Below are 25,126 nucleotides of genomic sequence, written 5' to 3'. Positions count from 1 at the left end.
AATGACATTCATTCTAGCAGTGATTTCTAACACTGATCTACAGTTTATGCTACCAGTACTAATGATCCTCAGGGTCATGCTGTAAAGATGATCAGTCTTTGTATAAAACTTGGGAGCGAATCTGGGGGAAAGTGTGTACAGCGCAAAACGCACTGTGCGGCGTGTTCCCCTCCCCCACCCTGCCGACACCTCATTTCTGTTTAGATGCCATTACATTGGAGGTGACATTTGCAGTCTGTATCACTTTTGCTGCAGCTCAAGGCTCTGCTGCCCCTTTCATTTTAGCATCAAGGATAACATCTGTGATTTGCCAGGAGATCATTGCTCTGATGTGTCATGTCTTCCCAGAGGGTGGCTGGCTTGACATGAGATTTACCAGGTACAGCTGGTTCCTTGACACCACTTACAAAGTGAGAGCAGGCATGTCTTTATAAATAAGAAGGTGCGATTGAAAACATACAGTAACGAGGGGGGGGGGGGGTAGAAAGCGAAAAAGGGGCGGGGGCTCAGGTTGCAGCTTAAATGAAGAATGGCTACTGTTCACAATTAGCCTAGGGTAGGTCATCACTGTTTGTGTCAGCGATGTGGAAGACACCCTTGGCAAGCATCTACCTGGAATGCCTGCCTTTAGCGTTCTGCCTTCTGGAGCCCTCCCTCACCCACTCATTTCAAGTACAGGTCATCGCACTTCACCTGTCTCCCTGCACACAGGCAGCTTTCTTAGCCTACCTCCTTTTGCACACACAAGTGTATCTTGATCTTGCACAATTGTGATGTCAGATTAGTGCATACTAGTAATTGAAGGCCAATTTCCTGATATCTTCCAAAAAATGTAATCACAATAGTAACATCACAGTAGTCTCATCACAATAGTGTTGTTACAATAATGACATCAGAATAGTGCTGTAACAATACTGCCATCACAACAGTGTCATCACAAAGGTGTCATCAGTATTGCATGATGACAAAGAGGTCACAATAGTGTGATCCCAATACAATAAAGGTTTTGAGACAGGCCAGATATTTAAATACTCATGCTGGAGCTTGGCTACAGTTCTCTTGAACCCATATTCGGGCACTCCTTCACCTTGCAAGTCGCCTGTGCCAAATGAAATTGGTGGGTGCAGTGCGTCCCTATAGTACTCTACACAAAGTGGCTTGAGCTGCCATCCAAAATCAAAAGTCAGAAGAAACTGGTAGGAGCCTACCGTGCACTGGGACTTGGAGCCTAAATGACCACCCAGTGCACCCCAAATGACATGAGTTGAGTAGGTTAGTGTAGGAGGAGCTTACCCGCCCCACAAAAAGAGCCCAAATCCATAGCAGATATGAATAGGGCCCTGTTGACGTCAGTGGAATAATGGAGCAAAAAGATAAATCTTTCCTAAAACTCCCCATCCCTCCCCTCCCCCAGAACAGGGACACAGAGTTCTACTCCACCACTGGATCAATGTCTTGTTCCGGTCGGTTTTACTTCCTGGACCGGCCATTAGAATCACAGTATTGGGACACTTGCCTATGCTCGATGGTGAAGTCAAACCCTTGAAGGCTTATGGACCACCTGAGAAGGTTAGGATTCTTGCCCTTTGTGTTCAACCACTTGAGGAGCTTGTGGTCCATCTGTATTTTGAAGAAGACACCAACAAGTCGGGTCTCAGCCTGCGTAATGCCCACACAATTACACACCTCTACAGTGATCCCTCAATCCCCGAGGGTCAACTGTGTTCTCATCCATCGATCAACAGTATTTTTGTGGCTCTGGGACATTTGGCATTAGACAATTGAAATAAATAACAGTCTACTCTATGATATAATTTTATTTTGTAAAAAACAAAAATTCTTTTCAGCTAAGAATAGTAATACACTGTATAATAGCTTCTGAAGGAAAGAGCTTGTGCGACTATGTTATGGATAATAAACACAGGATAAGATGACCCACAACTCCTTCCTAGAGTAAGCTTGAGATGTATTCCTGCCTGATGTCTTCACGATGCATGATGTATGTAGCTAGACGCATTCTCTTACCTCTTCCATAGATCTCAATGCCCGAATGGAACACTCCAATTCCCAATGTTGAGGTGTATTCGTTTATCCAGTACTGAGAAAGAAAAGAATAAAGAACATGGTCACCGGGAGCCGCCACCTACGACTTTTCATCGATTTGTTACTTAAACATTCATCGCCCCATTCTGTGTCTTTGGGGATGCACCCCTGCAAATGTGATGCTTTCAGTGGGGGAAATGGGCACTAATCGGATCATCTGTTACATGGTCAAAAGTAAAACATATTCAGTGATGAGCAAGAACCGAGACAGTCAATGCATTGGGTTTGTGAGCAGTTTCGTCAGCAGCAAGTTCTTTGTGTATTTCACCTGACCTCTACGAACAATTGGATTATGAGCAATGCATTATGCAATATTAGTACTGGCGAGGGGGTGTGTGGCAGCCTCCCAGCCAATGTGGAGGGTCAGAATGCAGGCATTAGCAGCCAGTAATCCCGCCGCCCTGAGCCTCCTCAGGGCTGGCGGCCGTCATCTCCCCTCACTGGGGAATGAGGTAAGTCTTCCCCGTCCTCGACGCCCATCAACATAATTACCTCCCCTCCTTCTCACCCCACTTACCTTCTTTTGTGTCCATTTTAAGAACAGACACGCTGGGTATGCTTGTGTCCCAAGCGCATCCGCTTCCGATCTGCGACAGGCCGTCATGGAAAGAGAGACGGTACTACGTGCATTTACTTCTCCTCGTTCCATGACGGCTATATCAACTTTTTTCAATGGCCGCCATGGAAAGGGAAAACGGACTTCGTTTTCCCTTCCCCGTCGGCCATTTTTTTCATTTTTTTTTTTTTCTGTTCTGAAACGCCAGTGCGCTTCGGAACAGGGAAAAAAAGGCTTTTAGTACCCTTTGCTTTTAGCAAATCATCCCCATGAATTGGGCCATACCCAACAGATCCACTTCAGGTAATTGAGTGATTCAGCCTAACCCCTTGTGTATGCAGGGGATGGTTCAGTGATCTGCACAGGTGAAAGCTCTAGTCATAGAGGGAGAGGAAGGGCTTTGGCTCTGAAAACCCTTTATGCCCCAACTTGACTTTTCTTCTCACACTCCGTATTACAAGATCAGACCATTCAATTATGTCCCACAATCAGACATCCAAACCTTTACCCCAAGACAGCAGGCTGTAACACAGCAAGCGCTCCCTGTACAGTGAGTTCCATGTCTCCACACCCCACCTGCTATCTTTTCGGCTCCTTGTTCTATCTTGAAGAACCCCCTTCAGGGTTGCAGCATCAATCTGATGCCCAAGGCTGGTGCAGTATCAAAGCCTGGTGAGTTTGACCATTGAAGGTTGAATGATAAAGGGGAATTTCATTTTGGAAAGGGTGAGAAGAGATTGGGGTTTGTGGGAGACACCAAGGTAGATCTCTAGACGAAACAAACAGGGATTCTGCCTCCTGCCCAGACCAATGCCAGACGAACACCTGACAAAATGCCTTTTGCTGCATATACAGGTCCTACGCTTGACAGCCAAATGTCCCAGCACGCCACTGAGCAAAGCATCTGAGCATTTTAGAGTGTGGTTTGAGGCATCTCTCAGACTGCCAACCAACACACCAAAGAAGGTGAAATGAGTCACAGTGGTCCTCAAGTTTCATAACCCTTAGCAGGTAGCTCATGGTATTGTCTGACTCTGCAGACTGCCTCTTGCCCTCATCTGCCAAATCGCAGATGCTTGATTTGCTCCTCAAGGGATACCTTGTAGCTATTTGAGAGAGAGAGAGAGAGAGAGAGAGAGAAAGAGAGAGAGAGAGGAGAGAGAGAGAGAGAGAGAGAGAGAGAGAGGAATTGACAGGTGGGCTTATGAGCTAGACAAATGGTACCCATCTGCAAATAGCCGGGGTTAGGAGTGCAGGCTTGCAGGCTGTTTTGCCTTGTAAGGCCTACCCTCCACGCTTCCCCAGACTAACCAACTCCCCTGTTAGATCTTCTACTGCCTTACATGACACTCACAAAGCACACACAGATGGCCACCACAGGCCTAGATGTTAACACATCAATACTAACCGAGCCATAACCAAGCTCTCCTCTTTAGCCCTATCACACTCTCCCAAATCGGTGTGGAGTGAAAAACTATTTTTTTAATTACAAAAAAAAATCGATTTAGAAGGACTGCTCCGACCGAGACCTCTCGGAGCGGTCTTTCGAAATCGAACTGCCATACCCCTCACCCCACAAGAGTGAGCGCAGGGGCTGACAGGGGCCGGCTGTGTCAGAACAAGGAAGTTGCAGGCATCTGAGGTGATTGTACATGTATGAACGTATGAATTCATGCATGTTTGTATGTATGCATGTATATATGATGTTTTTATGTGTGTATAATGTGGAGAAGTGAAGGGGAGGGGGTGGGGGAGGGAAGGTGGGTGTAAGTGTGTTTGTGTGCGTGTGTGCCTCGGGGGTTGGAGAGGGTCTGTTTTTTGTGGGGAAGGGAGAGGGCTGGTGGGAGCCAAGAGGGGGTTTGTGGGGTGAAACCCCTCTGATTAAAGGAAAATCCTGCTAGCATGGGAGGGGGTGGGGGTGGGTGGTAGATTGGCAGGCAGGGGATTCATGGCTTTTAACCCCCTCCCCTCTGAAAATGTCATATTTGTACAATTGAAGGCTTCACAAAACCAGCACAAAATAATTGTCTTTTTTGTGTTTGGCCTTCAATATGCAGAAATATCACGCAGAGCCCCCACATTAGCAGCTCAACAGTCCAAAAGCACTGTAGACTTTCCGCGCTCCCTGTGGCTAACAAACTCCCAGGTTTCTTCACCAAACCCCTAGAAAGCAAATTGCCACACAGAACCTGGGTACTTCTGACATGCACCCATCCACACCACAGGTTTTGCATCTACCTCTCCCACTGTCCCACTAATAAACTCCACACCCTATTTTTCTTACAGAACCACATGTAGGGAGCCTAACCAATAGTGTCAGAAGGGCACTATACAAGGCCACTTGCCTTATATTAAATTACACAGCAATGTGAAGGTGAACGACTCTAAAGGTAACCATCGGTCAACGATGACCGGGCATTGCATCTGAATTTCCAAAATGAGTACACCTGCTATATTCCAAAGAAAGGAGTTGATAACAAAAGTTCCTAACTTCCTTGATTTTGATCTGACCTCCTGAGATAGGAAGTAATTGGTTACCAAGTGTAGTTAATCCCGTTTAAATTAATGCAGTTGTATGCTGAAAGTTTTCACATAATTTGTGGCCATGAAAGACTCTAGTCCGATTGCCCGTTTGCAAAAATGTTTTTGTTTAAATCAGACCACATTTTAGGCATCTGTATTAAGATTCTGTGAAAGCATTTCACTTTCATACTTATGTGTAGTCGTGATCGGTAGACCTGAAGGCCTTTGCGTGCATCTGGTGGTCCAAATGGCTAAATCATGCAATGAAGATAGTTGACAGAACATTGTGACTGTGAAGTTTGAGCACAAGAAAATGTCTAAGATACATATTCAGGTGCCATCGAGAAATGGCTGTCTCGTAAGGCTGCACATTTTGCTTTAAGAAGCATTGCAATGACCCCTGCAATACCGCAGTCCACTGGCAAATGCAACACTAACAACAATGTCTTCACAGAGAAGAATGTCAAGATGAGGAACAGCATTGGCAGCTCCAAATAAACCATAGCCATACCACCAATACCAGCCCAAAACATTTCTGGATGTACAGAATTTAAGACAATGGGCCTCATTCTAAGTTTGAGTTCCGTAAACAATGGTGCAGGTAAGCTCACCTGTGTCCGGATCAGCAAACTCTGAGTCTGCCTGCCGTGGCCGCTGTGCACGACAGGTCTGACCCTGCTGGACAGTAAAGGTGCCAGCGCTTCCGTGTCCCCACTCCCATAGAGTCTTACGGGACTCTGTGGGAATGGGGACGTACAATTTACCTGCGCCTGACTTCCCGGGCCACCAGACTCGAAATGAGTGTATCAGGTAATATTATCCCCACCAATAATATTGCCATATATATGGTCGTGGGGTAAGGCCATATGCGATATTATTGGGACCAGGGGTTGCAGGGGTGACCCTGCTCCATTTATGGGAGTTGCAGGGGTGTCCCCCGCAGGTTCCATGGCTTAATATTGCGCAAAAATATGCCAATATTTATGTATGGCGATATTTTTGGGGGGATATTAACACATGGAACCAAAATGAGCTGGGGGCACAGGGAAGTTAGGCGCCAGTGAATTATTACGAGTCCTGCGCCAACCTGTTGGTAGCACCGGCAAGGTTACCGCCAGACTTGTTTCCGGATCGGCAAACCTGCCTGCCATGGCCGCTGTGTCCGACAGGTCTGACCCTGCCAGGCGCAGCAGCCACGGTAGGCAGACTGGTCACGGAAGCACCGACACCATTAGCAACAGTGCCGGTGCTTCCGTGTCCCCACTCGCATAGAGTCCCAGAGGACTCTTTAGGAATGGGGACTTACAATTTTACGGTGCCTTACTTCCCAGACTGCCAGACTTGTAATGAGCTGGTGGCATCGGGAAGTCAGGCGCTGGTAAAATATTATGGATCCGGTGGCAACACACCAGTAGCACCGGCAGGGTTACTGCTGGACCCATAATGAGGCCCAATTACTCCAGAAGACCCTCTCACAACTCTTGCAGTCATCAAATCCACTACCAGCAAAAACAGCATGCGCCCTCCCCCATTGTGGAAGCCATCCCAGGTGAAGCACTCACACACTTTTCAACATTATTAATGCACCTCGCACAAATCACCTATCAGATCCATTGAAAACAGGACAGATCTCAACCCCTGCTGAAGAAATCACAATCGGCTCGGATGACCTGGCCAGCTATTGGCACATCATGCATATACCCTTCATTGCCATCCCGTTGTTTAAAAGGATCATCAGAACAATACCTTAGAGGAGTTCAAATCCATTTTCCATTCACAATGCAGCACAGAGACTGCCACCATCTGGGGTATCTATGACACTATATACATCCTGGACATAGGGGACCCCTGCTTACTCATTGTCTTTGCCACCTTCGATATCCTGGACCATATGTTTCTTAACATCCTTGCTATGCTCATGTGCTTCAATGATTCACCACCTACCCCTCCAACAGAGACCAAATCTTCCAGGTGGGCCCCAACAGAACCTAGGGTCACTGCAGAGTCCCACAAAGCTCCACCCTGTCCCTGTCACCTTCATCCTCCACATGGAACCTCTGGGGAACTCCTCACTAACATCAACATCAAGAAATATAAATACAGATATACCACATAGTTGTATCCAAAGAGCAATTACACCAACAACCTCCAACAACTATAGATGTCTGTCCCTCATCCACGCTTGGATGTCCAGTGCCTACCTGATGCTCAACCCAAAAAGACCACATTAGTTTTCCTTAAAATACCCACCAAGTACGTGCAAGTGCAGAAGTGGCTTACTGGCATGGAGGTCAATAGATGCATGCCTCACCTCCCACCCAGTGCAAAATCCTTTGCCTTCATCACCAACTGTGACCTCTTATTCAAAACAAACTTCACCAAGAAGGGCCCAGCAAGCTTGCCCTCCTCCACAAAGTCAAGACTTTCCTCCCGGCCCTGAGTTTCAGAACATGCCCTGATCAACTCTCGCCTGGACTGTGGCAGCACGCTTATCATGGGAGTCCCAAATGCCACATTGGCTCCCCTGAAATCCATGAAGCATGCTGCAGCATGCCCCATAACTTGATTAATACAAATTGCCCACATCACCCCCATTCTCACAGAGCTGCACTGGCTACCTGTGTAAGCACTCATGTTCAAGACAACCTCTATCAACTAAGAAGCAGACACAACCAAAACACTGCTCTACCTAGCCATGAAACTCATCATCTGTAGATGTCAACCACCACCACCAGCCGTGACCTTGTCAGACTGGAGACAAAGAACGGCAAGAGGGTAAAACAGCAAACAGGCCCTTTCCTGCTATGCACCCTGCAGAAGTTACCAATGCCTATAAGACTGGCCTCATATATCCAACACTTCAGGAAGGACCTGAAAAACCATACTCTTCAAAGAGCATCTCACTCATCAATGAACCCTGCACTCAATTCCATTTCTCGCCCTCTAGAGCTTTCCTCTAACATGACGTCTCTACCCATCCCATCTCCTCTGCTACCCCCAGAACCTATGTGTGAAGAATTACGGTGGAACCTTTACCAACGTGTTACCCTCCAAGAAGTGCCGAGGTAATTCCTAAGACATTGTTTACTGAAGACCGATTGTGTCAGAGCCCCAAAAGCATCAACAATGGTTCCCTTTTTTCAGCATGTCCCAAAAGCCAACTACATTCTGAATATTTCAGTCGGTTCAAATGGGGTGAGATTGAGAAATTACGAATCGGATCAATTAGAAACCTGGAATTTAGAGTCGTGTCTCTCCGGATTACTTCACGAGCCATTTGGGTAGTTCTCCTTAACATTGTGAAGCAGGAAAGCCCCTCCATGCCTTAAAAGGGAAACAAAGGCCACATGTGGAGCAATTGCATTGGACGTTACCAGCCTGAAAATGAGAGAAGATTTTGAAAAAGGGGTCCACCAGCCCTCTAGTCATGTCTTCCAGCAGCCAGCTCCATCGATAATGCCTGTAAATCGCTCTTGCTGGGCAATGCAGGGCATTCCTGGCTGGAGATCCTCTCCATACCATGATCAATACTTTCCATTGTATCCTACCACAGGAAAATCATTGCAGGTTTTGTTTTATTTAATTTGTGTACCAGGTTTTTTAGGCAAAATGCAGTGGGGAGAATTGGGAGGAGTTATGTGATGGGGAGAGGCTAGGTGAGGAGAAAAGGTTAACGGGTGGGTCTCCTCTCGTATTTTGCAGTACCAAAATTGGTTAAAAAAGTGCAGTAAAAACAAACATGGTGCGATAAACTGCTCTGTAGTATCAAAACAAAACATTGGGCCTCATTATGACCCTGGCGGTAGCCGTGCCGGTAAAAACAACACGGCTGCCCCCGGAGTCGTTTTTTTCTTTCGGCGCCTGGCAATGGGGAATTACCGGGGCATTACAGCACTGGCGGTCTCGGTAACCCCCATTGCCAGGCGCTGGAAAAAATTACTCTCCATTCACAGTCCCATATAGGTATGTTACCGGACCCGCATACTCATAATGAGGCCCATTGTCCTTGAAATATACTGCATTCCGGGCCTTCTTCCCCCTCTTTTCTCTGCCACATTTTTTAGGTTCCAGAGTTAAGATTGAACGCGAGAGGAAACACATTCCTTGACTTCCTGTAAAAGTGGTCACATGGCAACTCTGTAAGTATTTCGTAATACAACTCCCATCAGCCCTAGGCAGTACACTCAATGGGGGGGGGGGATTATGCAAGTTATTGTCGATAACCTCTGCGGAGCTGCAGGTGTTGTGGAAAGATAGCCTTGAAAATCCAGGAGGGGAGGCAATCAAAGAGGCAGAAGCAGAGAATTCAGCAAGCAGAGTGGAACAGACAGAGGCTCAATACTACTTTGCCGGTATTAATGCCAGCAAATGGAATTACTGATACCGCCACTTGGTCAGGCAGTTTTACAACTGGAGGTATTACCTCTGGCAGTAATACCACCTGATTACAAGCAGCGGTGTGCCAGTGTAAATCCCCATTTAATGTTGTCCTTAGGACTACAATGAGGATTTTTGCTGGTATTACTGCCGCTGGTATTCCCGGATGGTAATACCAGTGATTTATGGAGGTAAAGTGGAGGAATTACCTACGGTGGTAATACCGGCAAACTTGTAGTTTGGTGGTGCAGGAAAAATGGAGGTAAACAATATTAGCTCCACTTTTTTTCCTGCACCACCAAACTGGTAATCAGACTGAAAGGACATCATTACAGATTTGTTGGTCTGGAAATAAGATGCCAGTAACGTTGTAACCGGCACATTTTCCGGACCGGCAGACTACAAGTTCAAGCCCCTACTGGCGGACTTTTCCCTGAAGCACCAGCGTCATTACTAGCGGTGCCAGTGCTTCAGTGATCCCATTCCCGTGGAGTCCCATCTCATGGGACTCCATGGGAATGGGAACTTATCGTTCCTCAGCTGCCCGTAATATCCCAGTATTACCGGGATATCTGCAGTGGAAAGTAAAAGGTTCAGGTCAGAAATCACTGCGGATTCACCGGGAGTCGCCAGCAATCCTCTTGCTGCGGCACCCGGGCAGCAGTGTCAGCGGTGATGTTATGTGCCTGTCTTGTGTTGGGGACGACAATTCAGAGTGCCATGGCCTTCCCCCACGCGGGATGCCTAAAACAACAGGAGTGATTCTGGCCCAGTGGGAGATGCGGCCGGCTCCCTTTCGACTCAAAGACAGATCCCCAATTAGCACTCTGGCCCCGATACAAAGGTCTCAGGGGTCTATCCCCTACTTAGGAGTGCGTATCCCCAGGAGGGTTTCAGAGGTTTTTCTTTGTAACTTCCCCCCACTGTTCCAAGCGATGTCCGATGATTTAGTCAGATGGGGTGGACAGGAAATATCCTGCTTTGGCAAGATTACTGTGGTTAAGATGAACCTCATTCCTCGGTTGCTTTACCTCTGCTTAGCATTCCCGGTCAAGGTCGCTGACTCGAAGCTTGGCACACTTCAGGGGAGCGCTCTCAAATTCATAAGTAATAAGCGGGCGAGAATCTCTAGGAAGGTATAACTGAAGCCCCGGGGGTTTGGGGACCTGGGAGTCCCCGATGTATTTCGCTATGACCAGGCTGTTCTGGTTTCACATGTGTTTTCCTGGGAATATGTTGATTTGCAGCCAAAATGGAAAGAAATCAAGCAAGCCGACTCAGCAGTGAGCCTGAATCAGATCCCATACATAGAAAAGATATGTGGTACATGATTTCAGTTTCTCTTATTTGTCTACAACCAGAGACACACTTTAGTACATGGGGAGGGCGCTCTGCAGATGGGGCACGACATTGGGGATAGGGCCGTTTGCACCTCTCTGGAACAACCAAGGCTTCCGACCAGGGTGCATTAGTAGGAGCTTTGAGGCGTGGGTAACTTGTGGTTTGGTGAATCTGCAACAGTTCTATAAGGAGGGGTATCAGATAACCTCAACAAGGTAAATCTTCGCCCTCCCTGAAACTTAGCGGCTTCACTATGCCCAACTGAGGCGCTGGGTTTCTCGGTCACTCACAAAACAAGGGGTCCATGCGGGCTTCCCTCGGGGTCAGGTCTCACAACTATATAAACTGCTGGACGTGGGGGACTCAGTTGTGCGCTTGCCGTATATGAGTAAGTGGGAGGATGACCTGGGTGGGCCAATAGGGGATGGGCCTGGTTGAGGATAGGGGCGCAAATGCACATATTGTCAAAATTTGTGTCGGATAGGGAATGCTCCTACAAATTCTGCTACAGATGGTTCTTCACTCCCGAGAGACTGGCCAGCATGTCAGTGGACTATTCAGTGAATTGCTGGCGAGGTTGCGCTGCAGTGGGTTTCCCCTTCCACAAGGAGGTGCTGTCCAGAATCAAGGACACAGTGTTGTCTCTGCCCATGGAACCCCGGGTGGTATTACTGGATGATACGGGTGATGGGTTATTCCCCTTGACGGGCCCACTGGTCACTCTGGGCATCTTCTCTTGGCGGCTTATGCTAACTATTGCCCGTATCTGGAAATCTGTGGAAAGCCCAGTGGTCCATATGTGGTGGGTAGAAATTTGGAACATTCTGGTGGCAGACAAAATTACTGTGTGATGTGAGGAGAGAAACGGCAGATATGTCACTATCGGGAACCTTTCATTGACTTTCCGGCCAACTACAAAACATTTGTGGCAAAACCCCCCTTATGCGACATTTGTCATTGCTGTAATAACGTTGGTTTGGAGGGTGGGTGTTGAGAGGGTTGAAGGTACTTATGGTTTGGTGGGTTATGGGCTGGTGGACCTATTCTGCTGAACAGAACATATGGCATTATGCAGACTCCTTCATTATGCCTCCTTGAAATGTGTTCCGAATGTTCACACACTAATCATTTCCCACAGTATGTTAAATAAAAGGTTTTGGAAAAAAAAAATTGGCAATGGGAGATTTATCATTCAGTAAAAAATCCAACAGCAATCCTGGATATTTTGTAGAGCCTACTCGAGTAGGAAGAGGGGGGGGTGGGTGGGTCGCTCAAAAGAGGCCTAACATAACAGTCAATCAATCAACTACTCTATTTTTAAAAGTGTTACAAAGACCACTTCTCTAGAGCCAGCACCCGAACATGTACAAACTTAAAAGCAGATAAAGCACATTGGAGCAAATTACTAGAAGGAAAAGTTCAGATAAGAAAATGGGATCTTGCAGCAAATCCAGACCAGGGACAATGTTGGGGTGCACCGTGAAATAGAGTGCATTGCATGCCAAACCTTGCCTCTCGAGACAGCACACCCTTGGCACAGAGAGGAACATTTTCTAGTAGACATTTATGTTGTGTGTCGATGGCCTCTGGAGCACCCCACAATACTGCATATGTAGCCTGGACAGCCAGTGTTGAACAGGCAGACCTTAGAGTCACAAGGAAGTAAAAAGCACATCTGTTGTGGCTATATGCAATTTAAGGTAATGTACAGACATTCACCCCTTGATAGCGCTAGGATATTGGGTGGACTGGCCTATCTGTCATTCTGCCACCGGTAGAATCAAAACAGACTTTGGATGGCCCTGGGGCCAATTTTATAAGCCACTCTGGGGCCGGTTTTATGAGCCACATTAATATCCATGGAGCTGGCCTGGATTTTTTTTGTAACTAAAGTTGTGCTTGTTACAATGTCTCACAAAACCTGCCGCCAGGTCTCCACACAGCAGCAAACGGATGTATTTATGATTAGAATGCACACAGTGCCAGTCGGAGAACATCATCAAAGAAAAGTTAACACTTAGTAAGTGTTAACTTTGCTTTGATGGTGCACCAATAGCATGAGTCGTGGGGCTGCTAGTGCCCCAGCCATCTACTGGCTTGGCTCCAGGCAGACAGCTTCACTTTCTCTTCGAGAACACAGAGAAGTCCTGTCGTGGGGGGTGGGCTCTACATCTAGTTTGCTTTTGCCTGCCTTGGGTGGGGGCAGCGTGGGGGTGACCCGGGGATGACTCTTGAGCCCCACCCTCTCATGGAAGGGTCAGGAGGCATGTTGATATGTACCAGGCTGGCAGTGGCAGCCAATCATGCTCAAGTCACATGGGCCGTCGTGCGTATTGGTGTGTTGCTGGGTGCCCCACCCAGCACAATGCGCAGATATTCGAAAGGAAGTGTTGATGACAGAGGAGGGAGCAGGCCTCAAGCAAAGCACATCCGACAACGACGAAGGGCCTATTCAAGCTGCCTGGCCCAGCCGTGAACTGCAATGGTGAGTCTCTGGAGACAGAATTTGTGCATGTGGGTTAAACAAAGTAAGTAATAAAAACATAAAATTTAATGGGCCAGCGGGGGTCGGGAGTCAGAGAAGAGGCAGTCACTCTGAACGAGAACAATCAAGTGAAGTGTTTGTAATTAATTGATACTATCTCTGTTTGTCGAGAAAGGGCCAGAGCACTGCCACTCAGTCAGTGTGTGTCACGGCCGTGCAATCATCATGTCAGGATGACTTACAACACATGCAACTCAAACCACAAGGGGATGTATGAGCACATACAAAAACAAATATGAAAAGAAAAATCACATTTCCAATCAGACTAAATTAATGTCTTTTGAATGTAGATCAGGTTTTCTCAAACACCTGTTGCAGGCAGCAGCCTCCCTCCCATCCATGGCATATGGTTTTGGGAGCATGAGATGACTTAAACTCGATGCTGTTCCTGGCACTGTATCCAGAGCTGGTGTGGAAGGGAGCCATGTCGTGGTCTGCGTGGGTCATTGCTTGCAACACCTGGCTCAGTGTGGGCTAGACAGCAGTTGAGGGCCAGCCTTTGTAGTAGTCCTAGTCCTTACAAAAGTGCACCATAGCAGAGGTAAACACTGAAGCCTAAAACGACCCATTTGTGTGTTTTAAATGTGCACATGTAGGATTGCCAATTTGAATGAATGCCAGAACAACACGCTTAAAGTAGTGTGGACTCAGCCCATATGGAAGAGCTTCCCTGGACAGACAGAGTGCAGGGAAAGGTCCTGTGCTGGCGGGGCATGCAGGGACTAGGCATCCTGGTTGATGTGAAGTTTTCAGAAATAATATCAGTGTGCAGTTTTTCATTCTACTAATTGAACCGTCGACCTTCTCCTAATTCCCATTACCCTTTTACCTTTATCTTACTGTTTCCACTCTCCATATTCTATCAAGCCTGGCCCCAAGTATTCAATTGAATCCGATTTCTCATATTGTGGGCCCAGCGGGTGTTAGGGACCTGGCTGTCCATGTTGCTCCTCTGTGCATAAGGCGTTTATGGTGCAGCTCAGTTGGTTTGTTGTAGGCAGCCCCACTGATGCTCGCTAGTGGGCACTGGGTATCTGGTCGCAAGTCCGAGACAGCCTGCACTTGTCTATGCATTTTAAGATAGGTCAGGCATGGACCCTCACTTCTTTGGGGTGCTACTCAGTGGAAGGGCTCCACAAATGGAGGAGGTCCGACTATAGTTTAGGCGAATCAGGCGGGACTGGTTCTGACGTGGTTATCTGCTGCGGCAAAGTCAGGACAGAGATGCCAAATGTGCAGCCTAATGTATAAAACATTAATGCTGCTCTTTGATGCTACTCAGCGAAAGAGATGTTTACGTTGCTGTCAAAGGTGATACGCTCCTGTCAGTGCTGCTTTGTGTTAAAGGCATGTGAATGCAATGGTGTTCTGTGGTGAAAACACTCAGTGCTGCCCAGTGGTAAAGGCATTTGATGCTACTCATTGTGTCAGTGTTAAAAAACGCACTGGGAAGGCGGTTAATTGTAAACTTTTAAATTGGGTGGACATGGGAGAGAGTGGTGACGATACAGTATTTAGGTGGCTGCAGTGGCACAATAAATATGTGCAGGAAGCTCTATGTTTCGACCTGGGCTGCTCTGGGTGTATGTTATCGTACCTGGTGGCTCCTTCATGCAGTGAGATTATATGTATGTATGTCACACTTATCAGGTCATGATCAAGCCTCTCTGAAAGCTCTCTAAGACTGAAAACAAATTGCATCCATGCCACATGTCTCTTTTTAACCCATGAGCAAAAGCTATTGGGCCTCATTACGAGCATGGCGGTAGCCGTGCCTGTATGGCAGGCACGGCTACCGCCATGCTCGCTAACGGCACTGCCTCCTGCGATTGGGCAATAACCGGCCCATTACGAGATGAATGGGCCGGTAATTGCCCATTCGCGGGTGGCGGTTAGGCCGGGCTCCCGATCCCTATTCTGCCCTATAGGGCAGAATGGGGGTTGGGAGCATGGATGTGCCGGCACCGTTGATAACGGTGCCAGCGGCATTACGAGTTCTGCTTGCGGGTGCCGCACAGCCTGCCAGGTGAAACCTGGCAGGCTGTCAGGAACTTGCGAGCAGAACTCATAATGTGATGGCACGGTGTGAACGGTGCCTTACCGGCACCGTTCATACCGTGGCCGCCACCCTTATAATGAGGCCCATTATCTTCTAAAAAATGTCTGAAATTCAACATGGACAAACCGCTCCAGGCCAGGATAAAGCTTCATAATTTTAGTTTACAGAATTGGAAATTTCCCTTAAACTGTAGTAAATATTGCTGCATGTATGTGTATTTTGTGCATGCCCGTTAACTGGGAGTGTCCAATGCACAGTGTTTCTTGTAAGAGCTGCTTTCCTAAGTTCCAGTGTACAATTATAGGACACACACAGTCAATTGTACTTCTGCATTAGGTATAAAGTGTGGCAGGCACAAGTGTGCACTATAATTTGTCATAATGTGGTCCTTTTGCTCGTAGTCTAAACTATTGGCTTTGGAGCCTAGTGTTTGACCTTGCTTCCAAACTTTGCAGCATACGGTTGTTGCGTTCTGTAAGCCCTAGGATTGTATTTCGGAATGTACTATATATATAGAATATGGGGATTAAGTCAAAACTAACTAATTCAATTTGAAACAACTATTTCCCAGAATGCCTTACACACCGCTTCCTTCTTACCTTTGCAGGTCAAGGTTGGGTGAAATTAAAAGAACATTTGTGCTGGCAGACGGTTGCATTTGCTGATACCTGAGGCGTGCGATCATTATTCTCTCGTAAAAGATCAGTTTTGTTTATTCCAACGTTAGTCAAAGTCTCTGGCATCTAAACGCTGGCACTTATTCCAAACAACCTGCTTTAATATATATTGGGTATATGGTTGAATGTACAGATCCTACCTTTTATTGTGCCTGTGCACTTGCACAGCTAAACCCCAATACACATAATGATATCAAACAATGTTTTCTCTGTGCTTCCCTGTGCATTGGGAGTTTTGTTACAGGCCCCGCGGTAAGGGACCTCTCAGAGGATGTGTATGGTTCAGATTCAGTGGCTGCATTGAGGACCCTTTCTGAAGTTGCATCAAGGCCTGTTTTCTTGGGCCATGTGTGTGCCTGGGAGGGAGGCCGATGGACATAAGGTTTATTGCACCATGTTTCCTTTCAATACGTGTTTTCTGGTGTAGGACATGTTTGCTCAGGTTTTGAACAGAAAACAGGAAGTTGTGGAAAGTGAGAGCTTCTCACTTCACTAAAGTCTAAATACAGCGATCTAAAGCCAGGTTATCGCTAGTGGCAGTTCTGCAGCACGCTGTGTCATACTGATATGCGCTGAGGACAGGTTTTCCTAATTTTCCAGCCAGCAATCGCACCTCAGTAGTTTAGGTGCATTACCCTGATTTAACGAGGGATGGTTCTCACACTGTAGAATTGGCGAGGTGGTAACCGTAGTGCGGCATTGCTTTAGATTGGGGATTTTCTGAGCAGCATGAGGTGTGTTTTGGCACCATGGTTGTGGGGAATTGTGGCATTGTTAAGTTGTAGCTGAAACTGCATGCTTGCGGACACCACCCTTTCCTGGCAATTTACCTGCAGGACTAGACAACACATACAAGCATTGTAAATCCTGGACCCTAATCCCGTGGGATATCTATGCCTAGACAGAACCAGATGTGGGTTTCATGCATGCTTCGATTCAATGCTTCTGTCTGTACGTGGATTTATCACACTCTCATCCTGTCTCGATGAAGGGCTTGTTTATACCCTTTGGTATCAGCTGTGATTCAAGAATGCCGCAGAGCCCACAATTGCACTCAACTCGAGTGCACCCTAGCCTGTCGACGTATGCACAATAATTTATCTTTAACTGCTATTTTCCAACATAACAATGGGGTAGTAATTACAGAGAGTGGGGAAGAAATGAAATAAGGAGGAATGGCAGAAGAGACAAAAACAAAGAGGGTAGAAGGATGGGGGGAATTTAGAGGACAGATGTTAGGGAGACTGGAAGGAAACAATGTGGGAGAGGAAGGAAAGGAGGAAAGGAAAGATGCCCATGAAAGAAAGGGAAGAGAATGGAAGGGGAAGCAAGAAGGAAGGAACAAAAGAAAAAAGTAAGAAGAAAATCAATAGGGAGGGATAAGGGAGTGATGGATGATGGGAGGGAAGAAGGAAGGAACTGCTTGCTCCTCCTAGCTTACTCCAGTAATATAGACCAGCAGGTTGAGCGCTCGCTGGCGCTGCTCCAATCTATGCATGATCTGCAGGTAGCAGGTTCAAATCCGGGCAAGGCCAACACAGCCTTTCATTAATCAGAGGTTGATGAATGAGTACCAACTACTTCGGTTGGGAATGATTGTATGTAAATGTGCGCTATGTACAGTGCTTCGGCAAATGCTCTATTTAAATAACAAATGATTATCAAATGCCGGGGCTAGGGAAAAGGAATGTTATCACTCGTTTTCCCAAGTGTTTACACAAAATATGGCATGCAACAAACACCATTAAACCTCCATAAGTAGCATTTTCTGTAAAGTTGTGAATTGAGTGTTTCACAGATGAGGGTCACTTTTTTTAGGTGAAGGACACTTTTTTTTAGGTGACCGTGCCCATTTTTTGTCCCAGTCCGACCCTGGCTAAGACAGTCCCTGAGGCATTGGCCGTAAGATGGAGATGACTCCTGATTAGGGAAATAAGTGTAATCCATACATTAGTTTGACCACAAGATCTCGCAGTGGCTCAATGCAGTGTGTGATACGATCTATCCCCTTTGGCTCTCTGCGGATCATCTGAAACACCAATCAGGCTCCTGCACTTGCATATCAGGCACACCGTTCTGCCTGCATCACATGCATCTATGGTATCTCATCCACACTGGCCTTTTAGTGCCACCTGCCTGTATGCAAATATTCGAATTCCCCAACAGGACAAATGTGCTTCTGAATGTAGCCTCCCATTGCCCCTCACTGGGACTAATGCAAAACACCCAGAAATTAAGCAATGTGCCAGCGAACAATGCAGTGTTGTGGAATCCAGTCACAAGCAGCTGGTGGTGTGGTGCACCAGAGATGAGGACCTTGAAGTTAGACAGATTGACATTTGCTCTAAAAGTAATATCTCTCAGCTTTAAATTCATGTGGAGGAATCCCCTCACCAGATCAAATGTGAATTGCAGATGTGATCTGCAAGTGACTGGCCTGCCACATTGATGTCAGACAACATGTCAGCAAACAAAAGTCCACACGCCTGGCATCAGCTAGCACCCCTCGGGAAGATAAAACCCTTCCTCTCACTTGAAGATTTCAGAGGAAAGGTCCAGGCCCTGGTAATCTCACACCTTGATGGTGATAAAGCCCAGCTCACCGGTGGCCGAGCCACCCATCTGAGCCCCCCTTACGGCAGTTCATCCCACGCCTGTATGCTTCATAATGGGAGCTAAGAAACGGGACCACGACTCCCCTAGCATAAAAGAATTACACTTATGGGATCATTATGGGTACGGCGGTGCAGTACAAATAGGCAGCAATGGAGTGGTAACTTTGTTAATGCTGGATTACCGCACTGCTGTACTACAGGTTAGGTGGTGACGTGGAGGATTCTCCTCCAGCAAAAAGCTGGAGGTAAATCTGTCACTTTACCCCTGAAAATCAGCAAAATAGGTGAAATTACCACCGGTGGTAATTCTGCCATAATCCCCATGGAGTCCTATAGACTCCAGTAAATGGGGACCAACACTGCTTACCACCACTTGTAATCCGGCGGTAAATCTGCCGGACCAAGTGGCAGTAGCGCTAATTCTGTTTGGCGGTATCCTGGTGGATTTACCAAGGAATACCTCCAAACTTGTAATGAGGCCCCGATCCCAACCAGGATACTCTTCAAAACTGCTTGCATCACATATTAGGTAACTAATGCCTAAACAGCAACCTACCCAACTGCAGAACCTCTGGACTCAGATGGGAAGCGCTCCTCCAGGAGCCAGACCACTGCATACTTAGTGAGTAAAGAGGTGTGCAAAGAGAAAACCAGGTATCTGGGCTTCTCTTGCATAGCCTCAGCCTACTGGAACACCATCATGGTTACAATTAGGATTGCCCCGACTATCTAGCTGTTCACGAAAGAACTAAATACCTTGCACTTCCTGGAATGCCTAGGGTAGTAGCTTAGACCTGCTTCTCATATGCATATACCAGCCCTATAGCATAGATAGCCAAGCAACTATAACCTTTAACCTCTCCTTCCACTAACCTCTGTTAGCCCCAAATTCCATACACGCCGCTGAGTTGCTTCGCAGCTAGGTTTGTGCTATCTAAACCCAAATACGAATGAAGTTCTGTATCACACTGAAATGTCTACTGACTTTTACATCTCAGGGAGGTTTTGTAAAGCGAGGCATTCATCTTGTGGCATCTTGGCACTACCAGGAGCAAAGGTGTGAAGAAATGACAAGAAGGCAACCGCTTCATTAGGATGAAGGATGCAGGCAAATATGTATTAGGGAGCAGAATGTAGGCAGCTAAGATTCTTCCCAGAAGTGTAGTGGAAGTAGGTCTGACAGGTTTGAGGCCTTCCTCCCAGACCGGCAAGACAATAGGTAGCTGGTTTCAGGATAAAGGACAAGACACTTAAGCTTGCTAGCTTGGAAGATAGGCCTATGCCTGTAACTTGCCTTGTGGGCAACAGATAATGACTTAAGCTGGATGTGCTGGTACAATGACAGCCAATGAAGGTGGACTATACACAACAGACGAGCTGCCAGGTTCTGAACTGGCTGGAGTTCATGGATGGAAGGTTCTGGAAGGCCCAGGTAGACTGAATGATGCAGCCCAGCTAGGCGATCAAAAGGCTATTAAAATGAGTATGATTTAAGATGTAAAGTTTAGCAAAGGGTGAGGAACCTTTTTGGGTGGGTATTCCTTAATTTGGATCTCTGCGCCCTTTTGAATTAGTGGTTAGTTATTTTCTGGTGTCCGGTTGCATAGGGGTGTAACCTCGGAGTGTCTGGTTCCTCAACTCCGTTGATTAGTAAGTGATTCCAGTATTTGAAGAAAAGAACAATTAAATCCATTTACATTGAAAAATTGAGGAAACAGCTACTTGTATTTTTTCTCAAAGGAATATGGGCGCATGGGTAATCTATTAAAGTAACCATCTGGAATCACTGATTTAAGATGTAGGAGAAAAAGAGGACACATTTGTTGCCGTACTCTCAGTTGAGAAACACCTGCTTGTGCTACTGATGCACCTAGACAGAGACAGACCAATCTCAAGGTTTCCCTCTTGGTTCTCCACCAGTTTCCGGAGGGGCCCCTTGCCCTTGCCGTACATCGGCTGACCACCAGCCTGCCTTTCATTCAGAACCTCCTTCTTACCGCCATTCGTCTTTAGGAGGTTGGGACGCATCCATCTATCACCAATGGTTTCCAGACAGTCTTTAAGGTCACGTGCGCTGTCATTTCTGCTGCTAAATCGCATCATAATCTGGTGCCATCAGAGTTTGTATAAAAGCAGAGCCCAAAAGAATAAACCAAGTCAGCCAAAGGCGCCACATATAGATTAAATAGGTTTCGGAACTATACTATGTTGGTCTTCATAGAATTTCAAATTGTGGACTTCAATATAGGCTGATTCAATTAGGATTGAATTGTCTCACAAAAGGAAACCTTTGAACTGTGCTAAACTAACGTGTTGCAGGGCTAGAAAATGATAATCAGATTATATTGCTCAATGTCGGATTCCTTCAATTTTTAAGCGCTACAATGATTGCTATCACTATTAGAGAATATAATATTACTCAATTTATCAACCACAGAAGGAGGAACAGGGGAGCTGGCCCGGGAAGATTTGAACATGTGGCTGCAGATCACATATTCATATCTAAGGTGAGTGTTTAACTCACTGAGCTTTCTCAACAGCAGAGTTGTCAGACTCCAGCCTCATATCTTCTGACCTTTCAAAGGTGAGCCCGATATATATATTTATTTTCTTTCAGTGAAAAACCTTCAGTTAGCAGAGAGTTAATGTGATCAGATTTAACGTGAAAAATACATAACACCAAAACCGTTGAAATTCAGTGAAGAAAACCTTGATTTAGAGAGAGCTAAGGTGATCAGATGTAACGCAACTAAACACAGGAAAATCATCAATCGCATTTCCAGCAAGTCCACCTTATCTATGTACCCCCCTGTTGCCATGCGCATGACCACAGTGATGAAATCCCTGGTAACATCAATAATTAGATCATACATAGCATCAGCAATGAGATCAATAATTACATCAAATGTAACATTACTGATTAAATAAATAAATTAGAATATTTGTATTGACTACTTTTTGTGCATATTTTATTTTATTAGACTTAACAATAATAACACCATGACATGGAACAATACACTGATGCAGAAGTTTGATATGATTACGTGTGGCACATCAATTTGTAATACTTATCAACTTATAAACTTTAAAATACAAATATGTAATGTTATACAAATGGTTTGAATATCATCTATTAGTGAACCATTACAATACTTCATTGACGGGAAAGTAACTGATTCTGGTAAATCTATTTCAGGTATTACAAACATAATGTAATGAGCATGTGTGGTAGTATCGGAAAGTCCCAAAATAAACCTATTGGTACAACATGTACAGTGGACACTGGTTTCCCATGAGCCCAGTAGCCATGGCCTTCGGCCGTGGACACTATAATGTTGCACCAATGGGTTTCATTAGGGTTCACAAGCCATGGCCGTTGACCATGGCCTCTGTATATGTTGCCAGGGGTGTTGCTAGGTCTGGAAAGGATCCAGGGCTACGCTAATGTCGGGACTCGGGGCTAGCTAGCCTTTTGGTTGGAGTACCTGAGCTTCTATCCGGGGCTACAACCAAAAGTCCCAGGGCTATATCCTCCTCAGCCCCCACCCCAGCAACACCTCTGCATCTTGTACAAATAGGTTTCTTTGGGGCCCACTAGCCATGACCTCTTGCACATAGACCCATTGCCACTGCTTAGGAGATGTGATTACTGCAGGTGTAAAATTACTTTTTTTATTTCACTCTCTCCCCATTCCTGTGGGTTTCCCTCCCTATTCCCCCGCTTGAAAATCCAAAACTCTTCCCTGTCCTCACAGGCACTCACCAAGTGCCCCCTCCTCTTTCCATGATCCCCCCAATTCCCTGATTCGCTTTTGCTTTTTTCCTCCCTGGCCATTACCCCAATCACTGTTTGGTTTGTATGATGCATTTTCTTCTCCGAGTTGGACTTGAAATGCGAGTGCTGAATTTCAGTGGTTTTGTTGCATTAAATATGATCACCTTAACTCTCAGCAAATGGCTTTTCACTGAATTTCAAGGGTTTTGCCAAACCTTAGTTTCAACAGGGCCTACTAGTCATGGCCTTCCACTGTGGCCAGTGTATATGTTTTACCAATAGTGTTCTATGGGCCCACTAACCATGGCCTTCAGCCGTGACCAATGGCCACGGCCGAACTTGTTGCATTGTGTCTTGAGGTCTTGCTAGCTATGGCCTTCGGCCACAGCTTCTGTACACGTTGCACCAATTTCTTTCTTTTGGGCTAAAAAGCCATGGCCACTAGCCATGTCACACCACTAATTAGTTACCAAACACCCATTGCCCCCTGCCCAGTAGACGTAGGCACTGTAGATGTTAAACATTTCTAACTGCTTATTCACATGATCATTTCACAGTAATCCTTTTCAATAACAGAAATTCTTGCAGTATGGTGGCGTTTCGCTGATTCCTGCTATAATGGGAAAAATTGATCAGAATTAAAGTCTTCCACATCCTCACAAGCACTCAATATGTGTAGCCCTTCTTTTTCCAAGGTCCCCTCAATCCACTCTGTTGCTTTTTCCCTCCCAAACTCTCTCCCATTACCCCCTATCGCTCATCGCTTCGTTTGACACACATTTCTTTCTGAGCACGTCTTGTGGCGTTGCTGCTGTAATCTCGTGAGATTCACGCGGTCTTCCCCTGATAAACTGCAAATTTTCTACCCCTAACTGGCTCCCCAACCCACCTCCAAATCCCTGACCTCACATTCTTTCCCACTTTCGACCTCTAGCCTGATATGATTTATATTGCTATTTCTATTGGTATTGGTATTTATATAGCGCCTACGAACAGGACATCTAAGCGCTGTCATTCAAAGCAATCACCATTCCCCTACGAGTGACTACATAAACAGAAGAGTTTTGAGTCTCTTTCTGATGTCAAGAACGTTACGAGACTATGTAAGGTTGTGGGGAAGTTCATTCCAAAGTTTGGTCCAAATCTGCCCATTGGTTTTCACGCTACGGCTGTTAAAAAACTGCACTTTATCTCTATGGGAATATTTTATAAACTACTAGATGGATTTAACCCAAACCAGTCAAAGAAATTAAGTCAATGCGTTGTGCCCAAATTGTTTCCTATTTGTTCCAAATGGTCGTATTATATGGTCGCGTCTCCGGTTCCGGAAACACCTCAAAACCTTCCTCTTTTCTTCTGCTTTCTCTCCTCCTCTCCCTTGCTGAATTCCTGACTGAAATTGCACTGGCTGCCTGGCCACCCTTTTGATCTCTGGCCCAGGCCCCATCAATTACCCACCTGCACTGCCTCCCTGGCAACCCCTGCACTTGGGGACCGTTTTCTGTATCCCTTCAGTCCCCCCTACTAGCACTTACGTCTGCACTTCCTTGCACTTGCCACTAGCTGGCTATTTATGTATCATATTTATTCCACTTCCCATGTACTGCACTTCCCCTCTCCCTTCCCCCTGCGCACTTTTCCTTTCCCCCCTTCCCTTGCACTTGCGCGATCTGAATGACACCTGGCCTAGTAGGATCGTTGTTTGTCCTCCCATTGTCCCCCCCTTGCCTCGTTGCGCCTTGAAACACTTGTGTATAGGCGCATTATAAATGCCATATCATAGCATATCATATCATAGAGGATATACCTGCTTGCCCAGTCACATTGACAAATTGATCTAGATAACTGTGGACATTTGAAGGAACTCCGGGTTGTTCAAAGGGATGAAAGTGATCATGACCCAATAGTTCTAACATTGAATGTTATTATAACTATAGCTGGTATACATATTTCAAATGATTGACGTAAACTAAGATGGACAACAAAGAACTCTGAACAACATCCCCCAGAGATTTACAATAAAATACTCCCCTTGCTGAGTGAGTATCTTTTGAAGATCCACTTAGCAGGATGGATGGAACAACCTGCAAGTTAGTGGCATTTATAACCTTGTTCTACTACAAAAATCTCCAGGGTTACCCTGAACTAGTATGGCAGAGATCGTAGAAAATTAGAATCTGAAATTCTATCTGCACTAAAGACAAACAGGGAGGTTAACTCTCAAAAGTTTTAAGATTGAAGATCTAAACATCGGACCAAGACATCAGCTACAAAGAAGGAAGCTACGATGCAGGCCTGGGAAGACCTCAAACAGGCGGTAAATGAACGTAATCAGTCAGTATTCTGAAGAATAATCACCTATGGGAGTACTGATGTCTCTAAGCGTCCGATATCACTTCTGTCAGTGAAAGCCTGGTGTCAACATTTTAAAAAGGTTTACAGCTCACCCTCCCTTCCAATACACCAATTACCCAGGGTTATGCCTTGGAGCACCACAAAGTTGTTCTCAACCATTAGGTAAATATTGCTGTAAATTCGCAAAGGTTTGGAAAAGC

The 25,126-nt window shown here is 46.1% G+C and overlaps 1 protein-coding gene across 2 annotated transcripts in view; it reads right to left on the bottom strand.

Annotated features, from left to right (window-relative positions):
• The window catches only part of LOC138527588 (deubiquitinase DESI2-like), a 612,741-nt gene that overhangs the window by 213,799 nt on the left and 373,816 nt on the right, over positions 1-25,126 (bottom strand). For both annotated transcript variants that reach the window (XR_011283954.1, XM_069638869.1), the window contains exon 2: positions 2,026-2,098. Coding sequence is in view for 1 of the 2 variants with exons in the window: in XM_069638869.1 (XP_069494970.1) it covers positions 2,026-2,098 (73 nt within the window). In the remaining variant the exon portion in view is untranslated. The remainder of the gene's footprint in view (positions 1-2,025; positions 2,099-25,126) is intronic.

The sequence above is a fragment of the Ambystoma mexicanum genome, chromosome 14 (assembly GCF_040938575.1).
Source record: "Ambystoma mexicanum isolate Mex_15411 chromosome 14, UKY_AmexF1_1, whole genome shotgun sequence".
NCBI lineage: Eukaryota > Metazoa > Chordata > Amphibia > Caudata > Ambystomatidae > Ambystoma > Ambystoma mexicanum.
The sequence above is the reverse complement of the archived record's forward strand: the minus strand, read 5'-3'. Positions and strand labels throughout refer to the sequence as shown.